The 21,080-nt window shown below is 44.8% G+C and overlaps 1 protein-coding gene across 6 annotated transcripts; it reads right to left on the reverse strand.

Annotated features, from left to right (window-relative positions):
• Positions 1 to 802: 802 nt before the first annotated feature.
• On the reverse strand, positions 803 to 20,600 carry LOC137356467 (craniofacial development protein 2-like). Of its 6 annotated transcripts, none has more exons than XM_068022360.1 (3): positions 19,937 to 20,600; positions 18,720 to 18,855; positions 803 to 2,132 (listed from the first exon to the last, which is right to left on the reverse strand). In XM_068022360.1, the coding sequence occupies exon 3, from the start codon at positions 2,064 to 2,066 to the stop codon at positions 1,035 to 1,037; it is 1,032 nt and encodes a 343-aa protein (XP_067878461.1). In that variant the 5' UTR covers positions 2,067 to 2,132; positions 18,720 to 18,855; positions 19,937 to 20,600; the 3' UTR covers positions 803 to 1,034. The 6 variants fall into 6 exon arrangements, 3 of the variants coding, with proteins under 3 accessions (XP_067878461.1, XP_067878459.1, XP_067878460.1); XM_068022358.1 differs by lacking the exon at positions 19,937 to 20,600 and adding an exon at positions 18,965 to 19,166; XR_010971072.1 differs by lacking the exons at positions 803 to 2,132; positions 19,937 to 20,600 and adding exons at positions 6,738 to 7,278; positions 18,965 to 19,166.
• Positions 20,601 to 21,080: the final 480 nt, after the last annotated feature.

A 21,080-nucleotide genomic window follows, 5' to 3' on the forward strand; every position in this document is an offset into this window, starting at 1 on the left:
GAGGCTGATGGTTAGGCCAAATTCATTGCAGGCAGACGCAAACCTGTCGATGAGACTCTGCAGGCATTCTTCAGTGTGAGATGTTAAAGCAGCATCGTCAGCAAAGAGGAGTTCTCTGATGAGGACTTTCCGTACTTTGGACTTCGCTCTTAGACGGGCAAAGTTGAACAACCTGCCCCCTGATCTTGTGTGGAGGAAAATTCCTTCTTCAGAGGATTTGAACGCATGTGAAAGCAGCAGGGAGAAGAAAATCCCAAAAAGTGTGGGTGCGAGAACACAGCCCTGTTTCACACCACTCAGGATAGGAAAGGGCTCTGATGAGGAGCCACCATGTTGAATTGTGCCTTTCATATTGTCATGGAATGAGGTGATGATACTTAGTAGCTTTGGTGGACATCCGATCTTTTCTAGTAGTCTGAAGAGACCACGTCTGCTGACGAGGTCAAAGGCTTTGGTGAGATCAATGAAAGCAATGTAGAGGGGCATCTGTTGTTCACGGCATTTCTCCTGTATCTGACGAAGGGAGAACAGCATGTCAATGGTCGATCTCTCTGCACGAAAGCCACACTGTGCCTCAGGGTAGATGCGCTCGGCCAGCTTCTGGAGCCTGTTCAGAGCGACTCGAGCAAAGACTTTCCCCACTATGCTGAGCAGGGAGATTCCACGGTAGTTGTTGCAGTCACCGCGGTCACCTTTGTTTTTATAGAGGGTGATGATGTTGGCATCGCGCATGTCCTGGGGTACTGCTCCCTCGTCCCAGCACAGGCATAGCAGTTCATGTAGTGCTGAGAGTATAGCAGGCTTGGCACTCTTGATTATTTCAGGGGTAATGCTGTCCTTCCCAGGGGCTTTTCCGCTGGCTAGAGAATCAATGGCATCACTGAGTTCCGATTTGGTTGGCTATATGTCCAGCTCATCCATGACTGGTAGAGGCTGGGCTGCATTGAGGGCAGTCTCAGTGACAGCATTCTCCCTGGAGTACAGTTCTAGGTAGTGCTCAACCCAGCGGTCCATCTGTTTGCGTTGGTCAGTGATTATGTCCCCCGATTTAGATTTGAGGGGGGGGCGATCTTCTTGATGGTTGGCCCAAGAGCTCTCTTCATGCCATCATACATTCCTCTGATGTTTCCGGTGTCTGAGGCCAGCTGAATATGACTGCATAGGTGTTGCCAGTAGTCGTTTGCGCAACGCCTAGCTGTTCTTTGTGCAGTACTTCTGGCTGCTTTAAGTGCTGCGGATGTTAAATCACTGGGGGCTTTCTTGTAGTTCAACAGTGCAATGCGCTTAGCGGCTATGACAGGTTCCAGCTCTTCATTATGAGATTGAAACCAGTCTGCATTTCTCTTCGCACTTTTGCCGTAGGTGGTCAAAGCTGACTCATAGATGGCGTCTCTGATGTGGGCCCACTTGGTCTCAGCATCCCCTGTGGGAGTGTTTTGAAGGGCTGTTACAAGTGAATTTAGAAATTTTTGTAACAGCTGTGGGTGAGAAATTCTGCTCGTGTTGATGCGCGGGTGGCCCTTCTGCTTGGAATGATGCAACTTCTTTGGTCTGAGTCTAACCTTGCTGCACACCAGGGAGTGGTCGGTGTCACAGTCTGCACTGTGGAAGCTGCGTGTGATTTGAACACTGTTTAAGGTGGGTCGCCTTGTGACAATGAGGTCTAGCTGGTGCCAACTACGTGATCTTGGGTGCCTCCATGAAACCTGGTGACAGGGTTTAGTGTGAAAGAACGAGTTGGTGATGCAGAGGTTATGATAGGTACACAACTCAAGCAGTCTCTGCCCGTTCTCATTCATCCTTCCAATGCCATAGCGCCCAAGGCAGGAGGGCCATGAGTCATGGTCGGCCCCAACCCTGGCATTAAAGTCCCCCAGCAGGAATAGGTATTCGGTGTTGGGGATGCTGCTAATGATGTTATGGAGTTGTTCATAGAACTGGTCTTTAGCTTCATGTGCGGAGCAGAGTGTTGGAGCATAGATGCTGAGTAGGTGTACTGGACCAGAGGTGGTGAGCAGTCGGATGGACAGTATGCGTTCTGAGCCATTTGAGGGAGGCTCTATCATGCTGAGCAAGGAGTTTCTGATGGCGAAGCCCACTCCATGCTGTCTTGGTTCTTCAGGATCCCTGCCCTGACAGAAGAAGAGAAAAAAAATAGTGTTAATAAAAGAAACGTTTCCAAATGTCACCCCAGATTCTTTTGCCAATCCCTTTAAATCTGTGCACTCTGGTTACCGGAAATTGTGTCACCAGAAACAGTTTTTCCTTAGTTTCTTTATTCAATCCACGCATGTTTTGGATACATCAATTAAATCCTGGGTCCCACATCATGGCTCCGTCCCAGTAATTCGAAGCTTTTAGATCATAGAAATCTAGAATCATAGAAAAGCACAGCGCGCAAGTGGGCCACGTGTCAAGTATCCTGAGTGAAAATTATCCCCATGAATCACGTCTAAATTTCTACTTCTGAACTAAATCTATGCCACCTAGTTATGCACCTCTCAACAAAGAGGAATGGGCTCTTCCTATCCACTAAATCTAGACTCCTTATAATTTTCCCACTTCAATTAGGACGTCCCGCAACCCACTCTGTTCCAAAGAAAACAAGCCCAGCCTATCCAATCTTTTCTCATAACTAAACCTCTCCTGTCCAGGCAACATCCTCGTAAATCCCCTCTGTACGCTCTCTAGTGCAATCACATATTTCCTATTGTATAGTGACCAGAACTGCATGCAGTGCTCCAGATGTGGTCTAACTAGCGTTTTATACAGTTCCAGCATAACCTCTCAGCTCCTATATTCTATGGCTCGGCTAATAAAAACAATTATCCCATCTGCCTTCTTGGCAACCTTATCTACCTGCACAGCAACTTTCAGAGATCTGTGGACAAGCCGTCCAACGTCTCTCTGTTTCTCTACAAATCTTTAAGGGCATTTAAGTGGTCATTGGATAGACATATGGATGAAAATGGAATACTGTATGGATGGTTTCACAGATCGGCGCAACATCGAGGGCCGAAGGGCCTGTACTGCGCTGTAATGTTCTAATTCTAATTCTCAGTATCCCACCATTGATTTTACATTCCCTTCCCTTCTTAGCCTTCCCTAAATGCATTATGCACAGGTCTACGGATTGCACTCCCTTTTTCACTGTTCAACCCACCTGACTAGCCCATTGACTTCTTCCTGTAGTCTACCTTGTCTGCAAACAGCGTGATCATAGCCGAAGGCATAGACGGATATGGAAATAATGCAGGCAGGTGGGATTAGTATAGATAAATGGTCGGCATGGACGCGGTGGGCCGAAGGGCCTGTTTCCATGCTGTAGGACTCTATAAGTCCAAATTCAAGTCCAAGTCATTGATATATGCCACAGAGAGCAACGGGCCCTGCGGAGCCCTCTGGAAACAGTCTTCCAGTCACAAAAACAGCTATCGACCCTTACAATTTGCTTCCTGCCCCGAAGCCAATTTAAAATGGAACTTGCCAGTTTGCCTTGCCTTTTGTTTTTTTTTCTTGCAAGGATAGAAATAATATGAAGAATATCAAGTGAGGGTGATAAAAGTTCGTAGTGGGTGGTGGCATATTTCAAGCAAAAATCTTTAGTTTTTTTTTCTGTCATGGAGCGCTCTTCGTGCAACTATATCAGGTTAGCGGTTCTGCAGTGTCCCCTGCTGACGAGATGTAATTGTAGCCGGACTGCAGCGCCCGCTGCTGCCACTGTATCGGTTTAGCAGTCTCGCAGCGCCCCCTGGTGACGCTATGTCAGCTTAGCAGTCTCGCAGCGCCCCCTGGTGACGCTGTGTCAGTTTAGCGTTCTCGCAGCGCCCCCTGGTGACGCTGTGTCAGTTTAGCGTTCTCGCAGCGCCCCCTGGTGACGCTGTGTCAGTTTAGCAGTCTCGCAGCGCCCCCTGGTGACGCTATGTCAGTTTAGCAGTCTCGCAGCGCCCCCTGGTGACGCTATGTCAGTTTAGCGTTCTTGCAGCGCTCCCAGGTGACGCTTTGTCAGTGCAACGGTCATCGACCATCGCCCGGTGACGCTACGTCAGTTTAGTTGTCCTGGGGCGTCCTCTGGTGAATCTATGCCAGTTGAGCTTCCGTGCAGTGCCCCTTGGTGAGGTTGATCCCAGAAGTGCTGCGAGTGAGGATATTATAGCTCCAGTCAATGTCACGTCCTTCAAAGTAACCAAAACGCACTGGAATTTGCTTTCTTTTGTTATTTGATGTGTTCCATTCATAGCCTATTTGACTTACAAAACTATGCCTATTGACTGCGTTAGACATCTGTTTTATTCTGCCTCCCTTGAGTTTATAGTGTCACCCAAACATGGCTAACTGCCTGACAGACAAACATGCCCCAAAGCATGACATACAAACATTTTCGACGACATGTCACTCAAATGCGGCCGGTGTCACGTCACACAAACATTGTCCGACGCCTGTCACAAACTGCAGCTTGATGTCACACAGACGGCAGACCGACGTCACTCAGACTGCATGGTGACACGAGGGGGTCATGGGAGTGGGGCAGTGGCAAAACCAGAACGGAATACCTAAAATAAAAACAACGTTTAGAAAAAAAGTGCCCACTTTTTCCAGAGCCCAATGCTCGAATCAGGTATCTGCCGCTGCCACAGTACCAAAGTGCCTGTTGTGAAAGTCACAAATATTATCCCATGTGACTGTGTTTTCAAATCCCTCCAACAGCTGAGCCCTCCCTACCTCTGAAATCTCCTCTAACCACAAAGAAAAAAAGAGCTGTGTTCCTTTAATTCTGGCCTGTTGAGCATCACCGATTTTAATCGCTCCATCATTGGGGGCCATGCTGTCTGGTGCCAAATTCCAAAGATCTGGTATTCCTTCCCCAAACCTCCAGACCTCTCTACCATGCTTTCTTCCTTATTGATGCTCCTTAAAGCCTTCTCCTTTGACCCCAAGCACTCGTCCATCCGCGCTAAGATTCCCTTTTTTTCTTCGGTGTCATCTATTTGTTCGCAAATCTTCTATGACACGCCTTTGGATATTTTATGATAAAAGTTCTAAATAAAAATCGGTTGCGTTTGTTGTTTATAAAATAAGACTGATTGCGTGAAGGGAAGAATTGAGCCATGTACCTGTGCAACAGTGAGACTGAGTACAAAGGGAGATAGAAAGAGAAGCCGACACAGGCAAATAGATAAAGCTGTGGCTGGTCTGTCAATGATACACAACGGGCTGAGCGAGATATAGGTGAGAATGAGGACATAGACGGATGCAAAAAGAAACAAACAGGAGGAGAAAGATAAAGGTGTCCATTGATTAAAAAAAAATAAAGTCACAGAAAAGGAACAGTTTAAAAAGGGTTGTACTTCCATAGATCACTGAAGGCTGCAGCACAGGTAGATAAGGTGGTTAGGAAGACATATGGGATGCTTGCCTTTATTAGCCGAGGCATAGAATATAAGAGCAGGGAGATTATGATGGAGCTGTATAAAATGCTAGTTAGGCCACAGCTGGAGTACTGTGTACAGTTCTGGGCACCACACTATAGGAAGGATGTGATTGCACTGGAGAGGGTGCAGAGGGGATTCACCAGGATGTTGCCTGGGCTGGAGCATTTCAGCTATGAAGAGAGACTGAAAAGGCTGGAGTTGTTTTCCTTAGAGCAGAGAAGGCTGAGGGGGGACCTGATTGAGGTATACAATATTATGAGGGGCATGGATAGATTAGATAGGAAGAAACTTTTTCCCTTAGCAGAGGGCTCACTAACCAGGGGGCATAGATTTAAGGCAGGGGGCAGGAGAATTACAGGGGATTTGGGGGGGAAAAAAATCACCCAGAGGGTAGTTGGAATCTGGAACGCACTGCATGAAGAGGTGGCAGAGGGAGGCACCATCACAACAATTAAGAAGTATTTAGATGAGCACTTGAAACACCATCGCACACAAGGCTGTGGGCCAAGTGCTGGAGAATGGGATTAGGATAGGTAGGTGCTTGATGGCCGGCACAGACACGATGGGCTGAAGGGCCTGTTTCTGCACTGTATGTCTCTATGATAATTGCCTCTTTAGGGTTCCCCGTGAATCTATACCGTGGGGTAAAAAGAATCTGCACTGTTCTTTGTACTACACATGAACAATGGGGGTGGGCGGTGGTGGTTGATTAAACGCAGCCTGACTGGGGTAGCATAGCTCACATAGACACCTAGCGAGAGCGTGAAGCTCAGGGACATACACAGACTGCAGCGTATCACCAGGGCACAAGGGAATGGTGGTATCTGAAGTTACAGGTTTTAGCAAGGTACAAGTCAAGATGAGTGAGGCCCCACAGTGGATCAGCCCAGCGTCTGTGTGCTTTGTGAACGCTAGCAAACAGAGGGAGGTATAGAAGTTTGAGACTGAGATCGATGACAAAGAGGAACAGATGCAGATCTGAGCAATGACCCTGAACTAGTGAGTAATTCTCCCCACAGTGGAGCAGTCCTAGCCCTGTCTGCCATCAGTGCTTAAAGATCTGAACAACATTGTTGTGCAGGTGAATGATCCCTTTACTCCTTGCCCCCAATCACCGACAGTGGAGCAGCCCTGTGCCTGGCTGTATACTTCGCAAGAGCTGGCGAGGAGATAGCAAAAATATTGGCACAGCGTTTGTTGTAAAGAGGAACACCAAAAAAATGAGAACAATAAAGGTGTGATTGAATATAGGGAGAGATAGAGAGCTAAACCAATGCAGAGTGGCAGATAAAACTGAGGTTTTTTTTATTCGTTCATGGGATGTGGGTGTTGCTGGCGAGGCCAGCATTTATTGCCCATCCATAATTGCCCTTGAGAAGGTGGTGGTGAGCTGCCTTCTTGAATCACTGCTTTCCATAAGGTGTAGATATAACCACAGTGCAGTTAGGAAAGGATTTCCAGGATTTTGACCCAACGACAGTGAAGGAACGGCGATATAGTTCCATGTCAGGATGGTGTGTGGCCTCGAGGGGAACTTGCAGGTGGTGCTGTTCCCACGCATCTGCTGCCCTTGCCCTTCTAGGTGGTAGAGGTCACGGGTTTGGGAGGTGCTGTCTAAGGAGCCTTGGTGCATTGTTGAAGTGCATCTTATAGATGGTATACACTGCTGCCACTGTGAATCGGTCGTGAATGGAGTGAATGCTTGTAGATGGGGTGCCAATCAAGTGGTCTGCTTTGCCCTATATGGTGTCGAGCTTCTTGAGTGTTGTTGGAGTTTCACTCTTCCAGGCAAGTAGTGAGCGACACACAACAGCAGGATATAAATACAGGTGAGGCTGTGTACATGCTGTGATACAGAATGAAATGCACAAGAGGGCGATAAATAAAGAGTACTTATAACACAGAGTACTTACAACGTGTAAAAGTCACAGGGTGGGAACAGTTTATTAAGGTTTGCGCTGCCTATTCCCGCATTAGAATGATCCCTGAACCAGGCAGTGTTGTAAATGGATCTGCATTCTTCTGTGTAATACAAATGGACAGTAAGAGAGCTGATTACTCAATGGCTGACTGAGCTTGAGTGACTTACATGGTGACAGAATGCGAGAGTCTAATATCATCTCAAGATCACAAATACAGGCTGCAGGGTCTCACTGGGAGTGGGGAAATCTGGGGGTTTTAAAGGGGTATGTGAGAGATGAGGAGAAACCAACAGAACAGTTTGGGGAGGGAGGGTCATTAGAAAGAGAGTTTTAAAATAAAACAGATGGGTAACAAATAAAGTAAAAACAAACTGTGCATTAAAATCAAACAAATAAATTTATGAAATAGGACAATTCAAGTGATTGAATGAAATGGAAATATGAGCAATGTCCCTGTATAGGTAAGTGAGGCACCCCAGGATCTATCAGCCAATATGTACCCAATGGTTAACGACCTGAGCAATGTATCTTGCAGGTGAGTGAAGCCCCCTAGAGTGGATCAGCCCAGCACCTGTCTTTACAATTTTCCAGAGCTATGCAACAGAGGGAGAATGCTGAAGGTGTGGTTGAATACAGGGAGTGACACAGGGAGAAACCAGTAGAGAGAGGGAGATAAATGCATGTGCTTATGTCACTGAAAAAGCAAGTCTGTGCAGATTGCTTTCCCCTACACAGAATCGTTACAATGCAGAAAGAGGCCATTCGGCCCATCATGTCCGCACTGGCTCTCTGAAATAGCAGTTTCCTCAGTTCCATTCCCCCAACTTATTCCCTATAACCCTGTACATCCTTCCTTTTCATATAACTGTCTAATTGCCTTTCGAATGCTTCACCTGCCTCCACCATACTTTCAGGCAAAGCATTCCAGACCTTAACCACTCGCTGCGTGAAAAAGTTTTCCTCATGTCACTTTTGCTTATCTTACCAAATATTTTCTATCTGTGCCATTTCATTCTCGATCCTTTCACCAGTGAGAACAGGTTCTCTCTATCTACTCTGTCCAGACCCCTCATGATTTTGAATACCTCTATCAAATCACCTCTCAGCCTTCTCTTCTCCAAGGAAAACAGTCCTAATTTCTCCAGTCTATCTACATAACTGAAGATCTTCATTCCTGGAACCAGTCTCGTGAATCTTTTCTGTACTCTCTCCAATGCCCTCATGTCTTTCCGAAAGTGCGGTGTCCAAAACTGGATGCAATACTCCAGCTAAGGCCAAATTAGTGTCTTATACAACTTCAACATAACTTCCTTGCTCTTGTACTCTATGGCCCTATTAATAAAGCCCAAAATACCCTATGCTTTATTAACCGCTCTCTCAACCTGTCCTTCTGCCTTCAATGACGTATATACATATACAGCTAGGTCCCTCTACTCCTATACCCCCATTAGAATTGTACCCTTTATTTTATATTGTTTCTCCATGTTCTTTCTAACCTTGGGATGACGCGTGAACTGTGCAGTGCGGTAAAGGAATCTGTACAGTTATATGTAATTTAAATGTTCAGGAAAGAGCTGATTAAATGCAGCTTGACTGAGGTGTGGTGACTCACACGGATACCGAGTGAGAGAGTCTAATGCTCACTGAAGCTCAGGGGCAAACACAGACGGCAGATTTCAGGTGGCACCAGAGTACATGGGAATGGGGGAATCTGGCAATTATAAAATGAATGGTGTAGGTGAGTTGAAGCAAACATAACAGATGAGGTGAGAGTCTAGGAAAGAGAGAGAAACAAATGGGTTTAGAATAAACAATGGAAATTAAGAAATAGGAAATGCATGTGATTGAATAACAGGAAGATCTGAGCAATGGCTCTGAACAGGTGATTAAGGTTCCCCATGGTGGATCTGTCCTGGCACTGTCTGCTGTCAGTGGTTAAAGATCTGAGCAATTTTCGACTGCAGGTAAGTAACAGAGGATAAAGATAACATACAAATTAGGAGCAGGAGTAGACCACTTGGCCCTTCGAGCCTGCCCCACCATTCAATAAGTTCATGACTTAACTGATTACTCCACATTTCCACCTACCCCCGATAACCTTCCACCTCCTTACTTATCAAGAATTTATCTTCCTCTGCCTTAAAAATGAGAGTGTCATTGAGGACATTGAGCGATCCAGAGAGAAACCAACAGAGGAAGATAACTAAGAGTGTGAGTGAGTAAAGTGATACAGAGAGAAATCAATACAAGGAGAGAGATAAAGCTGTGATTAGGCAGACAGTGAGATACAAAAGAGGGAGTGAGATATCGGTGAGACAGTGGACACAGAGTGATACAGAGAAAAGAAATGAGAAACATTGACAAATCTGTGTATTTATGGGTTTCCTCCGGGTGCTCCGGTTTCCTCCACAGCCAAAAGACTTGCAGGTTGATAGGTAAATTGGCCATTATACATTGCCCCTAGTATAGGTAGGTGGTAGAGGAATATAGGGACAGGCAAGGATGTGGTAGGAATATGGGATTAGTATAGGATTAGTACAAATGGGTGGTTGATGGTCGGCACAGACTCAGTGGGCCGAAGGGCCTGTTTCAGTGCTGTATCTCTAAATCTAAATCTAAAATCTAAAACCTGAATCTAAAAAAAGTTACAGAAAGGGAACAGTTTCATAAGGGTTGCACTGACGATTCCCTTAGTCGAATCACACCCTGCACCCAACCAGTGCAGTGGGGGAAAAGGATCTGCACTGTTCTGTGTAATATAAATAAACAGTGAGTTATCCGATTAAACACAGCCTAAGTGAGGTCGTGTGACTAACATGGATACAGAATGAGAGAGTCTAATACTGAGTGAAGCTCAGTGCACACACACACACAGCAGACTACACACTGTCACCATTGACAGCATGTACAGCTCTGGCATTGTAAAGGGAATGGGAGAGATGTAACAAGCAGAAAAGATGAGGGGAAATCATCAGAAAATGAAAGTATAAATAAAACAGAGAGTAAGCAAAAAAGCAGGTTAAAATAAAACAAAATAATTGAAATAGGGCATTGCAACTGATTTAATAAAAAGGGAAATCTGAGCAATGTACAGCTAAATGAGGCTCCCCATGGTGGATCAGCACAGTGCCTCTTGGCACTCAATGGTTAAAGATCTGATCAATATAAGTGTGCATGTGAGTGCCACCCCCACACTCCCCCATGGCACATTGGTTCAATACCTGCTTATACTGAATGGGCAACGGTTTGAGCAATGTACCTATGTCGGTAACCCTTGGTGAATCAGCTCCGTGCCTGCGTGTAACCAATTTGTACAGATCTATACAGTGCAGCTGTGCAGATTAGTGAGGGCTCCCATGCTTGGTCAATTCAATTCCTGTCTGTACTTAATCGGTAAAAGATTAATCCCAGGTAACAGACCTTAAACCTGGATCCCAGCAGGAGAGTTGTCATAAAGCCTTAGATGCAACCATTGGTGACACTGCCACAGGGTAACATGTCCACAGTCACCACTGCACACCCTCCCCACCCCTCCCCCAGATACAGATAGACACATCTTCGAATCTCTCACCCCTGGGGGCTAGGACGAACTTCCTCACACTTTATTACATTTCTAATTTTTTTGTCATCTGCAAATTTTGAAATTGTGCCCTGTACCCCTAGCACAATCCATCAATGTATATTAAAGTAGTAGTGTTCCTAGTACTGAACCATGTGGAATTCAACTGTATATCACCATCTAGTAAGAAAAAAACCCATCAAAATACTCAGCTTCCTATGCCTTAGCCAATATTATACCCATGCTTCTTCTGTGCTTTTATCTCATAGGCTTCAATTGTTCTGAAAAACCTAATATGTGTTACTTGGTCAAAACCTTTTGAAAGAACAGCGATGCAATATCAACTGCATTGCACTCAACCAGCCTTTGTTAAATCATCCAGAAACTCAGTCAAGTTAGTCAAACACAATTTGTCTTCAACAAATCTGTGCAGGCTCTCCTTTATTAGTCCATACTTGGCCGAGTGGTAGTTAATATTCTCCAGGATGATGCATTCTTAAAGCTTCTTACTGTTTCCACTGGCAGAGAGGTCAGTAACTGTGGGACACCGATTTAAGATAATAAGCAACTAAAAACTACGGGAGAAATTAGGAACTTTAAAAAAAAAATCTGAACATGTTGTTGTGAGCTGGAATGCATTTACTAAATGTGTGTTGAAACTGAATCGAAAGTAATGTTCAAAATGTTATTGGATACCTAATTAAAAAGGAATAAAAAACCAAGGAATCTGTGCCCCCTGGTAATTGAGCCATCTGCTCGGGGAAACAGGTCCTTCCAGTCTACTCTATCTAGGCCCCTCATAATTTTGTACACCTCAATCTTGTACCCTCAGCCTCTTCTGTTCTAAGGAAAACAACCCTAGCCTATCCAATCTTTCCTCATAGCTGCAACTTTCAAGCCCTGGCAACATTCTTGTAAATCTCCTCTGCACTCTCTCCACAGCAACTAGTGTGGCTGGCCTTTTTTCATTATTTCTGTGCTCAAACCAAATGGCCTCATTTGATGATTCATTTAGTATATCATCACTCCTCACAGCTGTAATCAATAATTCTACACCCCCTCCTTCAGTCACTGCAATGGAACTGAATACCCAGCGTTTGATATAACTCGCAGCCGATCCTACACGGCTCGTTTTGCACCACTTCCAAGACAAATTTCTAGCCCATTATATTTGTTCTACTGTGGCTCAGTTTCAGGATATTTTAACTCAGCTTTATTATATATCAGTGTGATTCAGAATTTTGAACCCATGCTTTGTTTTAGTTCAATGTGAGGTCGATAAGGTATTTGTTTTCTGCTGCAGGTCAATGTGAGATGGATAGTGTATCTGTGCCCTGTGGTAGAACAGTGTGACATGGTTATTGATTCGATCTGTACTCTCGCATTTGATGGTGTAATTATTACAAATTGTTATTCCTGTAATTAATAATGCACATGCTGTGTGCAATGACCTTAGCCCATATGTTCTTGCTTTGTCTTACTGTAATTCTGATTATGGTGGGAACCACAATCTTGTCATATCTTAGGGACGGGTCGAACATCATGCAATCTTATAATGATACAGCACCGGTGGAGTCCATTCAGCCCTTTGTACTTGTACTGGGTCTTCAAAAATCGCTTTTGCTTGCTCTTTCCCTATAGACATGTGTTTCACCCCTTTATCCATATCTCTTTTAAAAGTTGTTATTGATTCTACCTCCAACCACACAATGCATTCCAGATAACAATAACTCTCTGTGTTAAAGTATTTTCCCCATGTCACCTCCAGTTTTTTTTTTGCCTATCAACTTAAATCTGAATCCTTTGCAACACTTCTGCCACTGGAAACAATAGCACTTCAATTATTCCATCGAACCGCCCATGATTTTGAACACCTCTGTGAAATCCTCTCTTAACCTTCTCTGATCTAAGGAGAACCACATCAGCTTCTCCTGTCTCTCAATGCAACTGCAGTCCCTCATCTCTGATACCATTCTTGTAAATGTTTTCTGCACCCGCCTTCCCATAGTCTGGTATTCAGAATGGAACAAAATATTCTAACTGAGGACCAACCAGTATGTCTCAATTGGTAGGAGAGCGGAGGAACAACAAAGGAAAATTATCTCTGCTCAGTCCGCAAGCAGGACCCTGAGCTTCCGGTTGCTTGCCATTTCAACACTCCCCCCTGCTCTCATGCTCACATCTCTGTCCTGGGATTGCTGCAGTGTTCCAGTGAACATCAACGCAAGCTCGAGGAACAGCATCTCATTTACCGATTAGGCACACTACAGCCTGCCGGACTGAACATTGAGTTCAATAATTTCAGAGCATGACAGCCCCCCATTTTACTTTCATTTTTAGTTATTTTTTCTTCCTTTTTTTAACATTCTTTTTTACATTTTTTACAATCTTTTTTTTGCATTTATTTCATTTCATCTTTGTTTGTTCAGTTTGCTTACCCACTGTTTTTTTTTCAGGTTTGCACTTGCTGCTGGTCAATATTCAGTGTATTTACACCTAATCTGTACTAATGCTTTGTCTTTCAATACACCATTAACATATTGTTTGCCTTTGCTCCGTGACCTTTTGGTCAGCTATGTGGCCCGGTCCAATCTAGATCTCCTTTGTTATCTCTTGCCCCACCCCCACCTCACTTGCTTATAACCTGTGACTTTTCTAATATTTGTCAGTTCCGATGAAGGGTCACTGACCCGAAATGTTAACTCTGCTTCTCTTTCCACAGATGCTGCCAGACCTGCCGAGTGATTCCAGCATTTCTTGTTTTTATTTCAGATTTCCAGCATCCGCAGTATTTTGCTTTTATTTTAAGGAAAATTATCTTACTATCTTAAAGCTATGCAAAGAGTGGATTGCCTGAGATACTGGATGATTTTTTTCCTGCCAACTAATGCCAACCAGTCGTTATTTTGATTCGCTTACACAACTAATTTGTGTTTACAGTTCTGAGCCGAGGATTTCACAGGCATATATAAGGAGTGTGTACATTTTAATTTCAGTTGGATGTAAGCATCTAACCAGATGACACAATTAGACCCCCGGTATACCTCAGAACAATGATGGTGGACAGTGGAATGCGACTGTGGACAATTAGCTTTATCGCTGCACAAAAAGAAAACACAATATTTTCAGACATATTTGCTTAAAATGTAAAACGTGAACACCTTCCTTCCCCAATTTCTTCACTGTCTATGTCAATCATAATTTAATGGGTAGCACTCTGCCTATCAGGCAAATCCGAAGACTTAAACACAAATTCCAGACTGCTGCTTCAATGCAGCACTGAGGGACTGCGACACCATCAGTGGTGCCATCTTGTGGATGAATTGCTGAACTGACGCCCTTCTGTTCTCTCAAGTGAATGAATGATATCCAGTGTTTTTGAAGGAGAGTCCTCCCATGGCGGCCAAACAACATCAGGAAAAGAGATTAACTAGTAATCTATAAGAACATATGTACAGACAAAATAGGAGCAGGCCATACAGCCCCTCGACTCTGCTCTGCCATTCAGTAAAATCATGGTTGCTCTTCCACCCTCACACCAGCTTTCCACTCTATCCCCATATCCTATTCTGGCTCAACAACAGGAAATGTTGGAAATACTCGGCAGGTCAGGCAGCATCTGTGGACAGAAAAAAAAACAGAGCTAACATTTTAAATCTGGCTTGTAGAGGCTCGCTGTGCTCATATTAGCTGCCACGTTTCATACTTTACAACACTTTGAGAATACTTAATTGGTTGTAAAGCACAATTGGACGTCCTGGGGACATAAAAGTTGCTATATAGCCCTTCATTCCTTCTTAACAGATAGATCATTTGACCAAGCTTTTGGTCACTGCCCTAATGTCTTTTCTATCCAACTCAGAGTCAATTTTGCCTCTGTTGACATTTGTTTGAAGGACGTTGGGACTATGTTAAAAATGCTACATAAATGCAAATGCTACAACAATACTAACTTCTCTACGCTGTTCACTAACAAGAGTCAGCTCATTGAAGCCTTACGAATGACATTCCCCACTGGTCTCAGGAGCAATTTCCAGGATGATTCACAATGGCAGGATTGTTCCCATTCTGTTTCACTTTTCGCTGTCCACACTCTGCCCGAGAATGGCCTCTCCCTTCCCTCCCATTCTGTCCATGCTCCCCTGAAAATTGTTACACGTTAAAATGTCGATCTCTGTGCCCAGCTGTAGACACCATCCCAAAGCCACGTGCTGCTGTAAGCAGGATGCCCCTTATACTGGGGTGTGTTAGCCTGGAGTGGGCATTGAATCCCAGACCTTCTAACCAGAGGTGAGAGACCGAAACACTAAGCTGCATTGCATACCGAGAGACGTTTTAAAACATTTGGCTAAAGATTGCAACAGCAGAATGTTACCAGGGCTGCGAGGGATAGGTAATAAGGAGAGATTGCAGAAACTAGATTTGCATTCCTTGGAATATAGAAGGTTGGGATATTATTTGATTGAAGTTTCTATGATTTGTAAAGTAATTGATAAACTAGATAGTGAGACACTTTCTTTGGCTGTTGGGGGAGTCTAGGACAACAGGACATCATCGTAAAATCAGAAGCAGGACATTCAGGAGACAAGTAAGGACAAACCTCCTCATAGTGAGACAGATGTGTTGAAATCAAGCAAAAAATGAAATAACAGATGCTGGATCAAGTAATAATTTTAAATCTGACATTGATTGATTTTTTGCTAGCCAAGTTTCTAAATGGATATGGGGCCAAGGTGATTGGATGGAATTAGTATACACATCAGCCAAAATCTCAAGGTGTTGAATGGTCTACTGCTGTTTGTATTGTGCATTCCTTTGTACAGAATGTGAATGTGGGATCTGTTTTGTCTCTGTTCATGTCTGGTACTGTATGTGAGTAAGATTCTTTTTGTACCTCTCAATTCCTGCTCTGTGCATGTGCGCGAGATTTGTTCTAAATCTATCTGTGTCTAATATTACACTGGTGTGTGAGGTTCATTCCGTGTTGGACAGTCTCTGGTATTATATCTGTCTTTGTGAAAGACATCCTGTATCCATCATTCTGTGTTACCGAATGTGAATGTGCTACTAATTATGTGTTCAATGTTCTCTGCTTTTGAATGTGCACATGTGAGATTCCTTTTAGTCTCTGGACATTTATGTTGCTTTGAGATGAATTCTGTGCTAGATATGTAGGGTGAATGTGCAATTGGTTCTGAATCTGCCTTACTATGGTGATGAGTGTATTCCTAATTCTCTATCTGTCAGTCTGTTACTTTACATGCATGGAAGATTCATTCGGTAGCTGTTACTTTGAGTGTGAAATTCACTATGGAACATCATTGTGTCTGAGTGTTGGAGTCATAATGTAGCTACCTGTCTCAGCAGCTGTGTAGGAGTTTGGGATGCATTCTGCATCCATCATTACCTTCGCCAAAATGTCAGTGTGATTCGCTCTGAGTCACTCAGTCACAGGTAACTGTGAGTGATTTTCAATATATCATCCACTGTTTCTTAGTGTATTGCTTTGAGCCTCTCAATCTCTGCTCCGGTTTGTGATTGTGGCACTGATTATTCATCTGTTAGACTAGAAATGTATGTGACTGTGAGATTCATTATGCAATGTAAATCCCTTGTCTTATTCTTTCTCTGCATCACTGTTGAATTCTGTTCCTTCTCTGCCTTCCCTACGCCATGCCAGTGCGAGTTTATCTGTGACTTTCACAGGAGGAGATGTGGTTTAGTCCATTAGAGCCATTTCTCTGTCCTTGATCATCTGTGTTGACTGCCACTCTATTAGTGCTTATCAGTTTGTGTGGGTAAGGGAGTGAAAGTGGATTTGCCTGTCAAAGCGATAGGTTTGGACATGGAAACAACATCTGATTCTATTGCTTTATGTGACTGTCTAACACTGGACCTTCATATCTACATGGGACTGATGGTTTCTGCTGTCTGTGACATTCTGTGGGAGATAGTGTACTTAAACGAGTGTGAGAAGGACCTGTCTTCACTGTTCCTTTCATTGTGTGGAGGAAAGGGTACATCTACACAAGTTCATGGAAGTATTCTGCTATAAGTATAATGATAGAAGAACATTATTAGTCCTAACATAGGAGTAGATGCAGCGAGGAGCATAACGATAAAGTTATAATTAATATATTTAGTTTAGTTTAGAGATACAGCACTGAAACAGGCCCTTTGGCTCACCGAGTCTGTGCCGACCATCAACCACCCATTTATACTAATCCTACACTAATTCCATATTCCTACCACATCCCCACCTGTCCCTATATTTCCCTACCACCTACCTATACTAGGGGAAATTTATAATGGCCAATTTACCTATCAACCTGCAAGTCTTTTGGCTGTGGGAGGAAACCGGAGCACCCGGAGGAAACCCAAGCAGACACAGGGAGAACTTGCAAACTCCACACAGGCAGTACCCAGAATTGAACCCGGGTCGCTGGAGCTGTGAGGCTGTGGTGCTAACCACTGCGCCACTGTGCCGCCCCAATTTATTTGTTTCATATAAATTAAAATATCGGAAGAGAGGAAACCATGATACAAACAGTCATTATCTGATCACACTGCAGTCCAGCAACATTCAGATTTTCCATTTCAAGTGTGTGCAGGATGGTTGTAATTTGTCAGCATACAGACAAAACCCAAACCCGGTACTTATTAATAAAACTACTGAATTCAGCAATGACCTAGTTGCTGTCCAGGTCCTTCGAACTCAACAACAGCACAGTTCTGGAGAATCAGAAAAATGTTTATGGCACAGAAAGAGGCCATTTGGTCCATCGTGTCTGTGCCGGCCTAAAATAAAAAGCCACCCAGCCTATTCACACTTTCCTGCATTTTACGGTGCTTCAGGTGCACACCCAGGCACCTTTTAAATGACATGAGGTTTCTTTGCATCCACCATTTCAGGCAGTGGGCTATAGAGCCCTACCACCCTCTGGCTGAAATAAAAGTTCCTCATCTCCCCGCGAGTACCTCTACCAATCACTTTATATCTATGCCCCATGTCATTGACCACTCTGCTCAGGTAAATAGCCAGTTCCCCCCTACTCTACCCAGGCCCCGCATAATTTCGTACATCTCAATCAAATCTCCCCCCAGCCTCCTCCGTTCCAAGGAAAACACCCCAGCCTATCTAATTTTTCCTCATAGCTGCAATTTTCCAGTCCTGGCAATATCCTCAAATCTCCTCAGTACCTTTTCTGGTGCAATTACATCCTTTCTGTAATGAGGTGACCAGAACTGCACACAGCACTCATGTGGTGGCCTTACAAACCAATTATACAGTTCCAGAATAACCTCCCTGCTCTTATATTCTCTACCTCGGCTAATGAAGGAAAGGATTCCATATGACTTCTTAACCACCCCCTTGTCGACCTGTTCTGCTACCTTAAGGGATCGGTGGGCATACACTCCAAGGTCCCTCACTTCATCTACACCTCTCAGCATCCTCCCCTTTATTGTGTATTCCTTTGCCTTGTTTGACTTTCCCAAATGCATTACCTTACACTTCTCCCGGTGGAATTCCATTTGCCACTTTTCTTCCCACATGGCCAGTCCATTGATATCTACCTGCAGTCTACAGCTATTCTCCTCGCTATCAACCACACGGCTAATATTTGTGTCGTCTGCAAACTTCTTGATCATCCCCCACACCACCCCCCCTGCATTTATGTCCAAATCGTTCATACCACAAAAAGCAGGGGATCTGGAACTGAGCTACTGGAAACAGCCCTCCGGTCACAAAAACAAACTCAGCGCAGGGAACCAAAGGAACCCAATCTTTGAAATGAGGTGACTCACACTCGTCGCCTGGTGTCTGCAGTGGGGCCTCTTTGTGAACCTCCTCAGATCCTGCTGTCTGGCTCCGTTTGAGTAATTCACTGTCCAACGTAAAACACGGTGAGCTAGGGACTGAGCTCGGAATATTCCTCAATGACTTGAAGAAAGAATGCAACAATGATTTGAAAGATCGAGGTGATTTACCGTCTAAGTTACCCTACAATGTACACACAGCCCGAGTATGACCTCGCCCTTCCCCCACTCACTCCATTTTCCGGAACCAGATCCTGCTCCACTCCGCTTCTTAAAACAGCCGTTGGTTTTACCCTGATTCAAAGGCCATTTGCGCGCACAGGCGCTGCTCTCCAGGAAGCTGCTTTTACTCTCTCCGCTCCCTGATGCGTTCAAACCGTGATCAGCCGAGCACAGAGGAAAAGACATCCGCTGGCAAAACTGGGGACGGTGGGAGGGAGGGGGGTGCTGAACGTGCATGCGCATTTCCTGTTACTTTAAACCTGCAGGCCTCTCTTCCTGACCAATCAGATCAAAGAGCGGAACAACTTGAATTTAGTTTCAGTTTAGTTCAGAGATACAGCACTGAAACAGGCCCTTCGGCCCACCGAGTCTGTGCCGACCATCAACCAACCATTTATACTAATCCTACACTAATCCCATATTCCTACCACATCCCCAACTGTCTCTGTATTTCCCTACCACCTACCTATACTAGGGGCAATTTTATAATCGACCTACCAACAAGTCTTTTGGCTGTGGGAGGAAACCGGAGCACCCGGAGGAAACCCACGCAGACACATGGAGAACTTGCAAACTCCACACAGGCAGTACCCAGAATTGAACCCGGGTCGCTGGAGCCGTGAGGCTGCGGTGCTAACCACTGCGCCACTGTGTATCGGCTTCTTAAAGGAATATATCGACCCAAAGTCCTTCAAAGGAGTGTTATCAGACAAAATTGGCATGTAAAGACATAGAATCATATTACAATTACAATCACAATTACAGCACAGAAGGAGGCCATTCGGCCCGTCGTGTCCGTCCCGGCTCTCTGCAACAACAACTCCCCGAGTCCCAATTCCCGGTCTTTTGCACTTCTTTCCCCCTCTTCAGATAAATGCCTTTTTGAAAGACAGGACGGAATCTGCCTTCACCACACTCCCAGGCTGTGCATTCTAGATCCCAACCAAACGTCTCGTAAAGTATGTTTACTCTTTGCCATTCACCTTAAATCGGTGTCCTTTGGTTCTCAGCCCTTCCGCCAATGGGAATAGTTTCACGCTATCGACTCAGTACTGGCGCCTCGTGATTCTGAACGCCTCGATCAAATCTCCTCTGAAATTTCTCTTCTCTAAGAACAATAGCCCAGCTTCTCCAATCTATCAACGTAACTGAAGTCCCTCATCCCAGGAAACGGTCTTGTAACTCTTTTTTGCATCCTTTCTCCTGCCTTTGCACTCTTTCTAAATTGGTCCCTGGGTGCAGAGCGTGGTCCTTTGATGAGAGGCTGCGTAAACTGAGCCTGTATTCTCTGGAGTTTAGAAGAATGAGAGGTGATTTTATTAAGACATACAAGATTCTGAAAGGGCTGGGCAGGGTAGAAGCTGAGAGAATAAAAGCAAAATACTGCGGATGCTGGAAATCTGAAACAAAAACAAGAAATGCTGGATTCACTCAGCAGGTCTGGCAGCATCTGTGGAAAGAGAAGCAGAGTTAACGTTTCGGGTCAGTGACCCTTCTTCGGAACTGAGAGATTGTTTCCACTGGTCTGGAAGTCGAGAAGGCACAGTCTGTGGATAAGGGGCTAATTATTCAGGACTGAGATGAGGAGAAATTACTAAACTCAAGGGGTTGTGGTGAATCTTTGGAATTCTCTACCCCTGAGGCTTGCGGATGCTCCATCATTGAATACTGGGCCGGAAGATGATCAAGCCTCCGCAAGCTGGAACACTGGGGCGGGCGAGAGCCACTGTCCACTGTGTTTGTGTGCTCGGTTTCAAAGCAGCATTTCCGTGTCTCCTCTCTCCAGAATAAGTAGGTTTTCCTGCCGCAGGAGAGCACTGATGTTCTGCTGAATCTCCAAGTGGGAATTTGAGGGAAAATGTGCATTTCGATGACAGATTTTGATCAAAAAGCGGAGAAAACGTCAGCGAGCTGCTGAGGGAGGGCGAGCGGTGCGGCAATGGAACGGGTTTAACTCGCAAAAAGTCCTTTTAATTCGGGTGAAACTTTGCTCGCGGCAAGTGTTCCGATCATGGAGACAGGACGGGCCTCTTCTGGGGCTTTGGAATGTCCGATTGTCATCGGGATTGAAGAGTTTAGGAGGCAAGAGAAACACAGAACAGCCACACAGGCAGGGAGCTGAGAGCA

The sequence above is a fragment of the Heterodontus francisci genome, chromosome 45 (assembly GCF_036365525.1).
Source record: "Heterodontus francisci isolate sHetFra1 chromosome 45, sHetFra1.hap1, whole genome shotgun sequence".
NCBI lineage: Eukaryota > Metazoa > Chordata > Chondrichthyes > Heterodontiformes > Heterodontidae > Heterodontus > Heterodontus francisci.

Bases quoted from the DNA above. Each gene is read 5' to 3' on its own strand.
- LOC137356467 (XM_068022360.1), bottom strand. From the start codon at position 2,066: ATGATAGAGCCTCCCTCAAATGGCTCAGAACGCATACTGTCCATCCGA.